Raw genomic sequence first — 17,056 nt, 5'->3', positions numbered from 1 at the left:
CTACAGTTGAAATTCAAGGTTCTCAAGATCCCTTTAATTTTCACTCGGGTTATATTCTTAAAATCTTATGAAAACCAGAAAAATATTCTCACCTACTGGTACAGCATGTCGTAACTTGTTAGAGCAACTAGAGTGACTAGAATCACAATTTTGGTAATGTTAATCATTGTAAACTTTTTAGGCATCATCCTTAATACAATAATTTTTGCCTATGCTTGTATGGAGTTACTGCACTGCTGGGTCAAACATAATGATCAACAGATATGTGCAGATACTGTATAATGATACATCCATCATACTATTTACAGTGACTCATGTTGTCAATGACTGGGGACCTCAGACATTAGGATATGACCCTGGTTCGCTCTCCACCAACAATATTCCTACAAATGAAGGACTGAAACAAGGTACAATAAGAACATTTGTCTCTCTCATAAACCTAGAGTCATATGTGAACGCTCTTTTGCAACCTGACCTTTTTCCTGCACAACGCCTCTGGTATACAGTAAGTTACATAACTTGCTGGTATAATAAGAAAACTGTACTTAACAATTGTCTTTATTTTTGGGGTTTAAGCATATCTGTACAGTATGTTGAGCATTAGCGAATTTTTTTCTCCCTTTAAAAAGAACCGATGTTTTTTAGAAATACATGACCAGCTGTTACAGTACTATTATTATTAACATTGTTATTACAGTATTAGTAGCAGTACTATTAGTACTGTATTATGATTTAAATTTGACCAGTTTCAGAACATAGAAACAGTAGCAGCAATGGCAGCAGCAGGGAAGGCTCAGTAGACCCAGGATGCTGCTCAGTTAAGGACACTTTTAATAACTCTAAACATAAAAGACAAGCTGTGGACACCCAAGAGCCAAATACCTTACCCATAGGTGAGAAATTGGTAAAGTATTGAAACCTTTACTTGCTTGTATAGTATATAAAGAAATTTTTAATCTGTGTTTGAGAAATGAGAATCAGAGAGAAATTGAGTGGCATGTACATAACAAGGAAACAGTTTTTTTAACATTTGATTGGGTTACTCATATGAATGCAAAAAAAAAAATACATGAGGAAGAGAATTTTAGTGTAGATGCATTTCTGGTTCACTGTGGAAAGTAATGAGAAATTAATAAATTTTTTGTGTAGGGACAATTACAAAGAGGCCAGGTACATTAAAGTAGATATACAAAAAAAAAAACTAGTGGTGTGAAAATGTGGATGAAAGACAAGCTTATGATTCAATGTATGTAGACACTATGTTCCTATTTTCTTGTAATTATCAGGTGTTGAGGAGCGTTTGCATAGTCTGGAGGATCACCTTAAGCTAATCCCTGGAGCTCCTGTACCTCGAGATGTTTATGCCAGGTTAAAAGCTGTGGAGGATAGAGTGCTTCATTTGGAGAGCATCTCACCAGAGTACTTCAGAAATAAAGTAAGTCACTGCAGCAGTACAAAGTAAGGTTATGGCACAGTGTTCAGTAAGGTAGTATTTCAGTGTCGTGCACTCTAATAATAATCCAGCCACTACACACATTATATATGTAACCGGTCAGAATATCTTACTACATGTTATTGGGGTTTTTTGAGTTATAGTGGATGGTAATGCAGTGGAAGCGCCCCTCAGAGAAAATCCCGAACCAGCACAAACACAATTAATAAACGTATTCTCCGTGACCGTGGAAAGCTAGTACCTGTGATTGGGGTTAATGAGACGCACTGGTAAAAGATGACACTTCTATTCCTTCCATCACTACAGACAGAATCAATAATTGCACACAAGCACTAGAGTACTTCTTAGCGTGGCTTATAACACTACAATGGGGAACAAAAGTTATAAATGGTATCAAAAAAATTATTAAAAGATATTACATGTAATTGCATCTGAAGAGGACTACTAATACCACAGTACTACATACACCAGAACAGACACCAGAACGAGGAACTCATCTGGAACAATTCCTTCGTACATCCTACATCACTTAGTGGCATATAAAACATTAAAAAATATTACTTGCACCAATGAACATGTCTTCAGGGTATCCGACAAACTTATAGCAATCACTGAGGAATAGAAATCCCAATTTTAGTCATACTACACAAGAACATGGATCACTCATAGCCTGTCTGGGATGACCCACGAAATACCATTTTCCTAACTGTCCCAACTACCCAGAACCCGAAGGTTGTAACTACTAACCTGCCAAGGGGCAGGCATTTACAAGAAACCGAGAAAATCACTCAAGACCCATCAGGCAGGCGGGTGCTCTGCTGTTTTTTTATTTACTCACTCTAGATTTCAGGAGTCATGAGTGTATTTCTCCACCAACACCCGTAACATGCTTCACACATAGGTTCAGAATGCACCCGTACTTTCAAGGTACTAACAGCCTTTCACAAACTTTTGGAGAGGAACTCCTACGTCCCACGTGTGCAATCAACCATAAGGAGCGTTGATTACACACCTGGACTTGGTTAATTCAATCACATACACCCAATACTGGGGAGATGAATGTCTCTATGTAACCACTAGACTCCCGGTCTCAGCGTATGGCCTTTCATTCACTCAGTCTGCACTCGGTTTACTCCCAGTACTTCATGGACAGGAAGAGAGTGACCGTCAGCCCACCTAGTTAGGCCAGTTCAGAGTACAACCAGGTGAACCCTGCCCAGCTGAGGGAGGGGTTCCACTTTCCCGTTAGTAAGATTTTTCACTGACTGACTTTAGAGATGTGGTGTTGTATGAACCAAGGTGGGGAGATTTGATGAACCAGATCGACCACCGACCAAAGTGCGGATGCTGATCCCACATAGTTAGTCATCAGGATCACCTGTTCGCCTCATGCATTGCCAGCTATATCTTCCAAACCGACCACTAAACACCGACCAACCGAGTGGGTTCTCGGAACCCTGCAAAAGGAGCACTCTGTTAGCTACTGTTAAATTCTTCTCCGTCCTATCTAAACACTGTCTGAGATCGAATAAAAAACTTACTTGCAACACTGATGAAACGTGCGCGGGAAGGGACTTGGCCATGTGGTCGCTTTCCTTGGCAGAGACGCGTGGACAACGTCCGCCTACTTCGATGACCGGCGCTGACTGGGGCCGGTCAGCGTCGGCATCCCTCAGGGCGCTCCCCTGCCTTCACCCAATGACATCATCTTTCGCGTATTACTAGTAGTTTCTTTAGGACACATGTAACATATTTAGACTGGGAAACTATCCACAATATCTTTAAATTTTATAATTGTCCCTTAACTTCATGAATCGTGTCTACATTAATTCGATAAAGTACATTTAGTTTCGTATGGGCCTAGTTCAAAATGCTTCCACCTCCCGCTCGATGGCGTTGCTTGAGCCTTTGTTTTAACTCGCCATGAGGCATGGGTGTTTCAGCCTGGCCTACTTATGCTTTTCTGTTTCGGCAGAATGGTTATTTCTGTTCTAACGTTTCTAAATATCACATTGAAATTTCTGAATATTACATATACACTCCCTGATGTATTGTTTGAATAAATTAACTCTGATATTGGTGGGAGATTCTTGAAGAATGTATCTTTTAGCTTTTTTCTTTCTTTTTTACAAAGATAGTAAACAAAGTACTGTTTGTTGCTCTACAGTATTTAAAAAATTTAGCCTTGATACTGTTTAATGAAATTTAAGTTTATTGTTACTCAGATGAGTTTAGTGGTATGGTTGTGTGTATCTGAAGCATAAAGTACAAGTACGTACTGTACTACTGTATATGTTTTTCTGCAAGTCTAAATTCTGTATGCACATACGGGCTATTGCCAAAACACAAACAAGAAAATAATGCTATTAAATTTGCATACTCCATACAAACAAAAATACATTTTAAAGCATGCTGAAGTTCATACATACTACATTCATACACATAAGTACACTTTGCAGTGTATACAGCAATACCCCGCTTTACGCGGTCAGTTGAATCCACGGAGGCCCGCATAAAACGGGAAACGTGTAAATGGAACAACAGAACATATGGGATTAATTGAAATAGAGACTGGGCCGACCCCCAAACTCCACTTTTTCCCGACAAAATACATACATTTTAGTAAAAATAACTTCTTAACTTTATGATGGTATGCACACACACATAATATAGAAGAGAAATATCAATAAGAGAATAATATACTGTACCAGGGAAAAGAAAAATCAAGGTTTAACACTTACGTCAGGTTAGGTTAGGTTAGAAAAAATCAAGGTTTAACACTTACGCAAGGTTAGGTTATGTTTTGAAAATCAAGGTTTAGCACTTACCTAAGGTTAGGTTATGTTAGGAAAAATCAAGGTTTAACACTTACGTAAGGTTAGGTTATGTTAGGAAAAATCATGGTTAGGTTTAACACTTACGTTAGTAATAGAGATGGGTCGGAGTATGGAAATGGCGGCTGGTTCCGAGGCAGAGGGCAGGTGAGTCACATCACTGTCCTCCACATTTGTCAGGGCCTTCCTGACAAATCCCTCAAAGTCACCATCACTGTCTCTGTCACTATCACTGGCTTGGGCTGGCTGTGGTGGGTTGCGGGCGAAGAACTCAGTAATGCTTTGTTGACGGCTAGTGTTGATGTTGTCGTGGTACACCTTGATGTAGGGCTCCATAGTCTGCAACAGCTGGGTAGTGAAGACTTCATACTGGTTATCGTCAGGGTCGTCGGAAAGGATGAGCTTCAGTTTCTCTGCACACTCGATGGCACCCCTTACATTACCATGTGTTAACTTGTGTTCTTCTCGGGATGACGCACCACCTGCCTCTTCACTGACATGATCGTCTTCTAACGTCTCGTCGGCAGTCACCTCAGGATCCCTAATCACCTCCAGGATGTCTTCGTTGGTGGTCTCGGAGAAGCCTGCAGCTGTAACACTGCACAGCTTCTCTGGCAAGGTCCACTGCTACTGCAACCGTCTGAACCTCACCAGTCACAGGTTGACTCTGCCTCCCACCTGGGATACCTTGCAACACATGTCTCCATGCGTGACGAACCGTTGCTACAGACAGCTGATCCCATGCCTCCACCAAGAAGTCCACAGCTTTCTTGACATTAAATTTCCTCCAAAAGTGTTTCACAAGAACTTCTTGCTCTGCCATCTGTTGTTCCTCGTCCTCGTCGCTCTTGCTATCGGTGTCACCCAGGTTACGCAACTCATCCTTGGTGTTGGTACAGTTGTTCAGGAGCTTAAACTTCTTGGCAGAGAATGCAGCTTTCACATTGCAGATTAATTCTTGGTCCATGGGCTGGATTAATGACATAGTGTTGGGAGGAAGGAAGACCACTTTTACGTTGGGGTGATGATCCAACAGTAGGGGCGAGTGTCCTGGTGCGTTGTCAAGGAGCAACAAAATCTTGAATGGAACATTCTGTTGCTCACAGAATTTCTTCACGTCGGGAACGAAACAGAGAACATCCACGCCTTATGTGTGGTCAGCCAGTGGACATTTAGCTTGGTCATGTCCATGTTCTTGGAGGCGTGTGGCTTGCGGGCTGTGTGGATCACCGATAACTTGAGTTTACAGGAACCGGAGGCATTGGTGGTAAAGAGGACGGTGATGCGCTCCTTCTGCAACTTCCGGCCCCGACACTTGCTGGCAGACTTGACAACGAAGGTCTTGGAAGGTAGCTTTTTCCAAAACAGACCGGATTCATCCATGTTGAAAACCTGGTCGTCGGTGTACTGTCCTTCCTCCATAATCTCACGTAAGAACTGAGGAAAATCCCTAGCCGCAACACAGTTAGCACTCGCTTCTTCACCACCAATGTTAATGTTGGTGATCTTGTTCCTCTTCTTAAACCTGTGCAGCCACCCAGAGGAAGCATTGAAGGGTTTGGGCTCTGCAATTCCCATCTTACGTGACACTGCTGCGTACAGTTCACATGCGTACTCCTGAACCGACCGTGTGTCCACCGTGTGGTGGTGGTGGTCCGGTGGCAGCCATTCTTATGGAACAATAGATACCGGTATACACGGTGTGGCCGGGAGGGATGTAACTGACGCAGCTAGGTCAAGCGGCTTCATCCCTCCCGCGGCAGGGCACGTCATATTACATTAAACCAATCACAGCTAGCGGCGGAGGGAGGTAAGGATGCGTGGCCCAATCACAGTCCGATACATCATATGACGTCAGCGATAACGTAACAGAGGCATCCACTGCGCAACCTACTCGCGCAGCATGCCCAACATGGCGGGAGGTTTGAATCCAAAAATGGCGGCGCTGCAGGACCGCCAGCCGTTCTCCGTGTATATGAGTAGATGCACCGCGTAAAGTGGGAATTCCAGTTCTGGCGGGGTACCGCGTAAATGTAGAAACGCATAAACGAGAACCTCATAAAGCGGGGTATTACTGTACATTCACAGAAGTCCCTGACACACACGCTCACACACACATCCTTGACCACAGGAGGGTCAAGACCTATCAGGCACTGCTCCTGCTGTGCAGCTGCCCCCCTTGGCTATGTCCAGCCATTCCCCAAGTCCCTCTCCCCCACCCATCCTCACCACCAAGATATCAACATACAGCAATCAAAAGTGACAATTTCGTTTCGGAAAGAAGTGGGATCAGTGTTGAACAGTGAAGAACAGTATTTAAGCCAGTGAATTCAGCACTTGACAGTACCAGTGAGAGCCGTGACCCACCAGTGAGATAAGCACCCCTGGGAACCGACCACCAATCTCAGACCATAAGGTGTTAATCAGTCCACCCTGGGAACAACAGCGGGTCGCCTTTACACCTGACTACGAGATAACGCAACACCACCTAGCAGAGAGTGAGGTACTGTGACACCACCCCACACCACACGGTGTCTCCAAGACCACGTGAGGTCCTTCATATTAACACCCGAGGACGATTTACTATACCATGTGAACACCACACCACATGGTGTCTCCAAGACCAAGTGAGGTCCTTCATGTTAACACCCAAGGGCAAGTCACTATACCCTGTGAACACCACACCACACAGTGTCTACAAGACCACGTGAGGTCCTTCATATTAACACCCGAGGACGAGTCACTATACCATATGAACACCACACCACACGGTGTCTACAAGACCAAGTGAGGTCCTTCATATTAACACCCGAGGACGATTCACTATACCATGTGAACACCACACCACACGGTGTCTCCAAGACCACGTGAGGTCCTTCATATTAACACCCGAGGACGAGTCACTATACCCTGTGAACACCACACCACACGGTGTCTACAAGACCAAGAGAGGTCCTTCATATTAACACCCGAGGACGATTTACTATACCATGTGAACACCACACCACACGGTGTCTCCAAGACCAAGTGAGGTCCTTCATATTAACACCCGAGGACGATTTACTATACCATGTGAACACCACACCACACGGTGTCTCCAAGGCCAAGTGAGGTCCTTCATATTAACACCCGAGGACGATTTACTATACCATGTGAACACCACACCACACGGTGTCTACAAGACCAAGTGAGGTCCTTCATATTAACACCCGAGGACGAGTCACTATACCATGTGAACACCACACGGTGTCTCCATGACCACGTGAGGTCCTTCATGTTAACACCCGAGGACGAGTCACTATACCATGTGAACACCACACGGTGTCTCCATGACCACGTGAGGTCCTTCATGTCAACACCCGAGGACGAGTCATTATACCATGTGAACACCACACCACCCGGTGTCTCCATGACCACGTTAGGTCCTTCATTTCAACACCTACAGATGAAGCACTACACCACGTGAACACCACACCACCCGATCTCTCCATGACCACGTGAGGTCTTCATATCAACACCCGAGGACGAGTTACTGCACCACGTGAACACCACACCACTTGGTGTCTCCATGACCACATGAGGTCCTTCATATCAACATCTATGGACGAGTCACTACACCATGTGGCCTACGTGACCTCACACAGTATGGCAAGAGACCAGCCCCGGCCCGGGCCATCAACTGTAAACTATAATAATTTGTATGTTCAAATCATGTTCTTTCTCCTTTTAGTAATGAAAGCTTTTGTTAAACAACCCACCTACCCCATGTCTTTGTATGTATTACCGGTAAGTCATTTTTGTCTAATGTATATTTTCAGTCTTCAGGCTGCAGAACTTTCTAAAAAAAAAAAAACACACACACAGATCTCACCCAGCTGACTTGCCCTGGATCACACCTCAGATCAAAAGACTTATGCAACAGAGAGACAGAGCATTTTATCTCAATGACCACAACCGCTACAGGTCCCTTCGCAACCGAGTCATCCACGAAATACGCACTGCAAAGAAGTTTCACTACCCAACCAAATTGCAACACCTGAAGCAGACCAACATCAGTCAGTGGTATGGTAAGCTTAAAGAACTCTGTGGACTAAACAATAAGACACACCCCCTCCCCTTCCTTAGCCATCTCACTAATGTTGTTGAACTGAGCAATAAAATACAGTGGTCCCTCGGTTAATGAGCACAATCCGTTCTAGAAGGTTGCTCGTTAACCGAAAAACTCGTTAACCGAAACCATTGTTTCAATGGGTTTTTGGGTAATTGGATCCAGCTCACCGAAAATTGCCTAAATTCATCAAAAAAGGTAGTAAAGTACACTTACTTTGAGGTGTGTATGTACAGATAGAAGGCTCCTGGATGATGATGATGATGATGATGGGAATTAGAATGGGGTGGAGGAGAAGGGAGAAGAGAAGGCATTGGGGTGGAAGAGAAGTCACCCATGGGCGTCATTGCACCCATAAAATTTTAGTTCTCTTGGTGTAATTCAAGATTATTTTCTTTAAATCAACACTGCATTATATATTGTCAATATGTAAAATAAATTTCAAAATTACCAATAATTTGCTTGCAAACACAGAAAAAAAGCATTTAGTTGAAGAGTCTCAAGCAAGATGTTACCTCCACTGAAAAGACACAAAGACTGACGCCTGTATTGTGTGTTGGCAGGCTTTTTGGCGCACATGAAACTAGTGACCTTACCTTCAATTATATTCACTAATTGTTAAAATGACTAAAAAATTTAATATTAAACTTTTAAAATTATTGAATACAGTAGTATAAACTTCTTGATATTTAATAAAATGGTAAGGAATTTAAGCCCTAGAACCGATTACTATATTGGCGGACTAATACTACAGCTGGTGGACCGCTAAATGCAAGCGAAAACATGTTCAGGTCGGCTCGTAAGAAACTCGTTAATTGAGGGATTGCTCGTTAATCGAAGTTAAGAATCTTATGGAAGGTAACTCGTTAACTGAAATCTCATTAACCGAGGCGCTCGTTAACCGAGGGACCACTGTAACCATTTCGCTACTATATGCCAGACGCTCCCCCGGCTTGACACAACCAATCTCCATGCTTACCTACCAGTCCCCTGTCCCACTGACTTAGAAGAAGAATTTGAAGTAGCAAAACGTCTGGACAAACTGAAGTTAAAACGCTCCACCACCCCTATTGACATACCAATGAAACTCTTCAAGGAGTTCTCCCTGGAGCTTGCTAAACCCCTCTGCTCCATCATCAATGCTTCCCTCAGTCAAGCCAGATGCCCAGCTGACTGGAAGACTTTATATGTGTCACCAGTGCCCAAGTTAACCAGCCCACAATCCTTAAATCAGCTACGACCCATTGCAATCACCCCAATACCCAGCTTAATCTGTGAAAGTTTTGTGTTTGACTGGGCCTATGCTGATATTGCAGGCACCGTAGATCCTCAGCAATTTGGTAATATGAAAACTTCCTCCACCACTCAGTGTCTTGTCAGCTTTCTCGACTACATATACCGCCATCTGGAGAAACGAAAAACGTCTGTAGCTGTCGCCTTCATTGAATTCACCAAGGCATTCGACCTAGTCAACCACAATTTAATCATCAACAAAGCTATCGACCTCGGGTTTCGAATTAGTTTTATACCATGACTTACAGACTTCCTCAGTAACCGACGCCAAGCTGTACGCTTCCAAGGCACCAAGATGGGACGGACCATTATGCTTCCTTATGCTTATCAATGATGCCCCAAGAGAAACCCCTGCTCGCTGGAAATATGTAGACGACTCCACCATTGGGATCAGTGTCAACAATTCTGCTCTCGACTATACCGCCCTTCAGGATTTATTGAACAATCTCCAAAACTGGGCCACCAACAACCAAGTCACCATCAACCATACCAAGACCGTGGTTATGCACATCAACCTCTCCTCCGACGTTGTCCCACCCCCTTCCATTACTTTAGGTCCCAACACACTCCAGGTTGTCGATTCCACTAAGCTCCTCGGCGTCACCATAGACAACAAACTAAATTGGAAACCACACGTCAGTGAAGTTGTCAAATCCTCCAGTTTCCGTCTCCACCTCCTCCGCCGACTCAAGTCCCTCGGAGTTCCTGTCCCTGAGCTCCTGTGTTTACTCAACATTCATACCTACTTCCCAAGCTCACCTGTGCCTCCCCTAACTGGTCTTCCTCCCTAAATGCCACACAACGTAAACACTTATAAAAAGTGCAAAAGAGGGCATGCAAGATTATTCTCTCCCCCTCCTACTCCACATATCAAGAAGCGCTCAACACACTGACCCTCACCACGACCTCATCTGCAAATTTGGTGAGAAGCTTCTGCACCATCCTGGACACCGGCTCCTACTACCACCTAAGATCCCTCGTCCGAGAATTGCTGTTTGACACCACCACCGCATCCAGCCCATACGAGCATGAACTGATCGCTATATGAACAGCCCAGTCCCAACCATTATAAAAATTATCAATAACTCGTAATCAACCAGTGTATTCACTCCCAGTCAATCTTACTTTTTGCACTGTCACTATGTTGAAATGCCCTGTAGTTTGACCTTCTCCCCACCTAGTTATTATATACTGTATCACTTATGTTACTTGTACAGTCATACGCCGGTTAACGTCCGACCGAACAACTTCCGATCGCATATACGTCCATGGCCCCCAACAAAAAAAAAAAAAAAGTGACGCCTGCTGGACCGCCACTCCACGACCCCCTGACGGAGACACGATGATCCTCCCCATACTGGTCAGATATTATGTGTTAAAGGAATATGCTTCCTTACTTAGGCTTTTCTAAGCATTTGCCTACAGGTGAAATGTTAACCTACATCTATTGAGTATAAAATCTTTCACCTACAAATTGACAATAACACATTTGCTGTAATCAGACATATCTAGTTGCCTCAACAATTGCAAGTTGCAATTGGGGTTGCAATTTCAAATTCTGTGGCATTACTAAAAATAGTAAAGTTTCTGGTGCACTCTAAGATTAAGAGAGAAAACGGAGGACTCAGGCGTCCTGATGTGAAAGAAAACGGACTCGTATGACGGGGGACCAAATAAAAAAAAGCATAGCTACATGTTTTGTGGACTACAGTATTAAGCGTACCCATGCCTATGTGTGTTTATGATATTTACCACAGCATTATATATATATTTAGTGGGTATAAATGGTCGTAAAATGGGAAACGTGGGGTTGGGTCTTGGGTGCCTGTAACCAATTAGAATAAATCCCATAGGTTCTGTACTTTCGTTATCGGCGGGGTCCCAATTAGGCGCGATAACCAAGGGATGACTGTATATACTTGTGACACTGGCCAGTTGCTTCTGGTGTTATGGTACAGGGGTACCAAGTGACAGCACTAGGATCCCGCTTCCTCTATTAAGGAATAAACAATTAAAATTTAAATTGAAAAAAAACATTCAAATAAATTACTATCTTACAAGAATCCCTCCAATGTAAGTTATATTCACCCATGTCGTTTGGGTGGAAAATTATGAGAAGAGCCTAGTCACTCTTAAGTATAAACACGCAGGCAGGCCTTCGGCGCCAACTGTCAAATCTTATCTCAAATAAATAAACAAACAAATGCCAGACATTCTGTCACCTCACCTCCCACCCCCCCTCCACTCTTCCCACCACCCTCGTGTTCAAGATAAAAGATTGGTGATTTCTTTATGTTTATTTTATATAATATCTCAGACTAAAGTTACGATAATATAATTTGCATTGCTGAAAACCTTGCAAGACAGAGATTAATTTGAATATAAACGTCATATATTTTGCTCGAGATAAAAATTGTTGTACATTAGAGTACAGTACTGTCCTACATTTTATAAAAAAGTTTTTCAACTGTATTTTTGGGTAGATTTACATAGATTTCTTAGTGCAAAGCTGGAGTGCACATGCACTAATTTGATTACTGTACTAAAATTGTTTTGTCTAGTGCAAATTATAGCATGTTTATATTCAAATTAATCAGTATGTTACAAGAATCCCAGCTATGTTAATTATATTCACCCAGGTCATTTCACTGGCTTTTTATAAGAGAGAAGCTTAGTCACCTAAGAACTGATAAATATACATGCGTTAGACCTGGGCCTGTGCCAACTGTCAAACCGCTCCCCTCCCCCCACGCCCCCTCTTGATTCCTCCCTCCCTCTCCACCATCAGCCCACCGTTGCTGGAATCCTTGTAAAACAGTGAATAATTTTAATATAAATGTCATGTATTTTGCACAAGAGATAAAACTTAATCACCTGTATCACATTACAGTAGTGATTTAAGAGTAAAAGTGTATATGTACATATATAGTAGTCCACATACACGTAAGTATAAATAAAAAGTTTATGTGATGATCGGACAACGTCCATTTCGGTTAACGTCACGTTTCCAAGAAGGTATCTAGGACGTTAACTGGCGCATGACTGTATATTACAGTGGTCCCTCGGTTAACGAACGCCTCGGTTAACGAAATTTCAGTTAACGAATTACCTTCCATGAGAATATTCAATTCGATTAACGAATTCCTTACAAATTCCTCTCAACATGTTTTCGCTTGCTCACCAGCTGGAATATTAGTCCGCCAATACAGTACAGTAATCGGTTCTAGGGCTTAAATTCATTCCCATTTGAGTAAATCAAGAAGGTTGTGCTATTCAATAATTAATTTTCCAAGTTTTATATTAAAATTTGTAGTCATTTCAACAATTATTTAACATAATTTAAGTACAGGAAACTAGTTTTTAGTGTGCCAAACAGCCACTCAACTCACCAAACAGGCATCAGTTTGTATCTCTGGTCAGTAGAGGTAACATCTTGCTTGAGACTCTCTTGAACATAAACTATTTTTACGTTTTTACAGTACAATTATTGGTCATTTTGAAATGTATTTTACATATTGACAATATATAGTGCAGTGCAGTGTTGATTTAAAGAAAATAATCTTGAATTACACCTAGTGAACTTAAAATTTTATGGGTGAAATGACTGCATGAAGCATGGGGTGAGTTCTCTTCCACCCCCACTTCCTTCTCTTCTCCCTTCTCCTCCACCCCCACTTCTAATTCCCATCATCATCATCATCAACTAGGAGCCTTCTACATACACACCTCAAAGTAAGTGTACTTTACTGCATTTATTTTTACTTTGTATGTAATTTTCGATGAGCTGGAACTAATTACCCAAAATCCCATTGAAACAATGGCTTCGGTTAACGAACAACCTTCTGGAACGAATTGTGTTCGTTTACCGAGGGACCACTGTATTTGTAAATCAAGAGGCCCATTCCCCAATTATGTAACTGTATATTTTCAGCCTTCTGGCTGCCATGCTCTTTCAATAAACCGTTAATTATTATTATTATTATTATTATTACCAGCTCAAAGCCTTAACCCATGACACTAAATATTTTGTTTTGTTTTTTTCAGGAAATTTTATTGCCTATGACGTCATCGAGGCAGAAAGAAATTAAAGCAGCTGAAGATGATGTAAGTAAATATTTAAGGCTTCAGTCTGTGTTTTCTCAACCATCATTCTCATTATTAAACATAGTACAGTATATATATATGACATCCTTCTACTATGATATTTTTTCCTCTCTCTCTTAACCCCTGTGTATGGGGTCACCTCTGAGCTGAATAAAATTGTCTGGTGTTAGCCAAATTAAATATTTAAGTGGCATACCTGTAGTGAAGGATATTGATTGCATGTTACTAAAGTATTTCCTAAAACTGAAGCCAGTACAGTATTGTGCATTGTTTATACTGTATTTAAACCCTTGTTATAACTCTCATACTAATGAATTTATCCCATATGTGTCAAGATGTAACTAAATTTCATGGAATTTTGTGTGAATTATTTTTTTTATTGTTTTGTTTGAAGTGAACAATTTCATAAAAAATAAGTTTTCCTAAGCAATTACAGAATACCGCTAGTCTGTTTTACCACAAATCTCCATTCTGAGTTCCTTTTCTTTCAGTTATCTATTGAGGAATTAGACAGGAAACTTTATGAACTCAAGAGGAAGCTCAAACATAGACAAATCAGCCAAGTTTTATAATAGAAAATGTATTTTTCCTCAACACCGAAGATTATTTTATGCTATCAGCTGATGAAGACATCTTGAATCAAGTTGTTGGTGTAGTGTGATGTAAAGGACATTGTTTTGCACTAATGTATAACTTCAGGCACTCGTTGAATTATTATTTCCCATTCCAAAAGATTCAATAAAATACAGTACACTGCATGATGATGGTGCTATCTGTCTGTAAGCACTGTAAGCAAAGAGTTCCTTCACAATTCCTTAATACAATAAATGTATACAGTTTATGAAACATTGTGATTTTGGTTTTAGTCAGAGGATCAACCATTTCCTTAAAAGTTTGTTTATTTTCCCTGCAAGGTTTTCTCCCTAACTTCCAACAACTTATTAACATGGGATTAATAATAAAAAAGTTCAATGAGTGTTCTTTTTCTTAAGATATTTTACCATCAGTGGAGCTGTCAAAATGTCCAGTTCTATAAATTCTCTTGGCATGTAATAGAAAACTTAACATATTTAAACTTCAATAATTTAGTTATATAAAGTTTTAAGTCAATTATTGTATGCGATGTCAAGAAGCTTTTTGATTGATTTCCTTTATCTTTCAACTCTTTTATCTCTTAGTAAGGAGTGGGGTTGAGTCTAGAACAAAATACACACTCATTGAAAAAATTTTTGCAGGGCTGTGATCCTTTATCGTTACTTGTCCTTCCCATATAACCTGTACCCATACCATACAGTACAGTATATTCCATTAAATTTACAAAGGTTAAGAGTCATACTGCATTATATACAATATAATGTTGTATTTATTTATGAGGAAAGATTTGATAATTTTTACCCTTTCAATGTACAGTACAGTACTACACAGTGCAGTACTACAAGTAATTACTATACTGTACTGTACTGTAGGTTTACAAGAAAAAATCTTCAAATAAGCTTATCTACTTTTCATACAAACCTGAGCTAAAATTCTCATCTACTGTCAGTTACACCAAGATACTTGCATCAGACCTCTCTTCAGACCTTAATCAAGACAGCTGAACTACTCACACAGTCCACTTGACCAGAATTTATGTATTAAACAAAGGTATAAGGACACCAACAAATAAAGTGGTCCCTCTGTTAACGAATACAATTCATTCCACAGTCGTTCGTTAACCGAAAATTTTGTTAACCAAATCCATTGTTTCAATGGGATATTGGGTAATTGGTTCCAGCTCACAGAAAAGTACATACAAAGTAAAAAAAAAATGCAGTAAAGTACACTTACTTTGAGGTGTGTATGTAGAAGGTTCCTGGTTGATGATGATGATGATGGGAATTAGAAGTGAGGGTGGAGGAGAAGAGAAGGAAGTGGGGATGGAGGAAAAATCACCTTTCAGGGGACCCATGCTTGATGCAGTAATTTCACCAATAAAATTTTAAGTTCACTAGGTGTAATTCAAGATTATTTAAATCAACACTGCACTGCGCTATATGTTATCAATATGTGAACTAAATTTCAGAATTACCAATAATTTTAATGTAAAAATGGAAAAATATTCAAGACACCAACAAAATCGATGTTCACTCCACTGTTAACAAAGTCAAACTGACACCTGGTGGGCGCACAAAAAACTAGTTCCCTGTACTGCATATATTATCGATATGTTAACTAAATTTTAAAATGACTAATAATTTTAATATAAAAAATGCAAAAATATTAGAGCACAACTTTCTTGATATTTACTCCACTGGAAACGAATGTTAACATAGAACAGATAACTGAGTTGGCAGACTAGCCCATCAGCTGATGCTCACAACAAAACATGTTTTTCGTAAGGATTTCGTTAATTGAAGTTTTGTTCGTTAACCGAATTGAAGATCCTTATGGGAGGTAATTCGTTAACCGAACCGTTCGTTAACCGAGGGACCACTGTATTATGCTGTAGAGCCGAGTAAATGTTTCTTTTGAACACTGAGCATGGGCTGAAATGATTGTGAAAGGTAAACTATCCAAATTTCTAGTAACATGGATTTTTTTCATCTTTAAATTGTACTTTTGATAAATCAGTTTGTTTTTGGTCACAATTTGGGGATCAACAATTCCACTGATGACTCAGATTGTCTCTATGTAACTGTCCATTTGTGAAACTGGGCCAGGTTCCCAACATGAAAGCCGAGCCGTGATTGGGTGAACCCCGCGAGGTCACAGGCGGAATTAATCATCTGTCACTCAAGTTTTATAACCCTTCTTATTTAAATTAGGAAGAATTGTAGCCGGAATTCCTCAAACCCGGAAGTCTATGAAAGCCGGAATCAAATTTTTCTCGGAAAATCGTTCCCATAGCCAGAATTTTCCAGAAAACTTCGGCTTTGAGAATGATTTTCCGAGGGGCACATTTTCTGGAATATTACGAGAAAATTTTTCCCTTACCTGGAAAATTCCGGGAATAGGGGATATTTTTCTGGGTTCGAGAGATAATGTAATGTGCAATTTCTAGAACTTCCGAGAATACTTTTCCATTAACCCAAAAATTCCAGGGAGAGGGATTTTTTTCCAGCTTTTGAGAGTCGTCTCATTACCCGGAAATCTCTCATTCTCGGAAGTGCTCTGCACCAATTGTTCCGGCTAACAGAGATATCGCTGCATTCCTTTCTCAATTTCTCCTGTCAATTTATATCAGCCAATCAGCTGCAAGGAAACTTTGATTGGGTTATAGTCATC

General features: G+C 41.0%; 1 protein-coding gene across 3 annotated transcripts in view; it reads left to right on the top strand.

Annotated features, from left to right (window-relative positions):
• Window positions 1–14,767, top strand: part of LOC121872740 (molybdopterin synthase catalytic subunit-like) — a 38,461-nt gene extending 23,694 nt beyond the window's left edge. For 2 of the 3 annotated variants that reach the window (XM_042375779.1, XM_042375777.1), the window contains 5 exons: window positions 309–407; window positions 747–893; window positions 1,287–1,435; window positions 13,733–13,792; window positions 14,284–14,767. In XM_042375779.1, coding sequence (XP_042231713.1) covers window positions 309–407; window positions 747–893; window positions 1,287–1,435; window positions 13,733–13,792; window positions 14,284–14,364 — 536 coding nt within the window. In that variant the 3' untranslated portion in view covers window positions 14,365–14,767. The remainder of the gene's footprint in view (window positions 1–308; window positions 408–746; window positions 894–1,286; window positions 1,436–13,732; window positions 13,793–14,283) is intronic. The other variant, XM_042375778.1, reaches the window with a different exon arrangement.
• Window positions 14,768–17,056: the final 2,289 nt, after the last annotated feature.

The sequence above is a fragment of the Homarus americanus genome, unplaced genomic scaffold (assembly GCF_018991925.1).
Source record: "Homarus americanus isolate GMGI-L3 unplaced genomic scaffold, GMGI_Hamer_2.0 scaffold39155, whole genome shotgun sequence".
Taxonomy (NCBI): domain Eukaryota; kingdom Metazoa; phylum Arthropoda; class Malacostraca; order Decapoda; family Nephropidae; genus Homarus; species Homarus americanus.
Note: the sequence above shows the minus strand (reverse complement) of the source record. Positions and strands in the feature narration are given on the sequence as shown.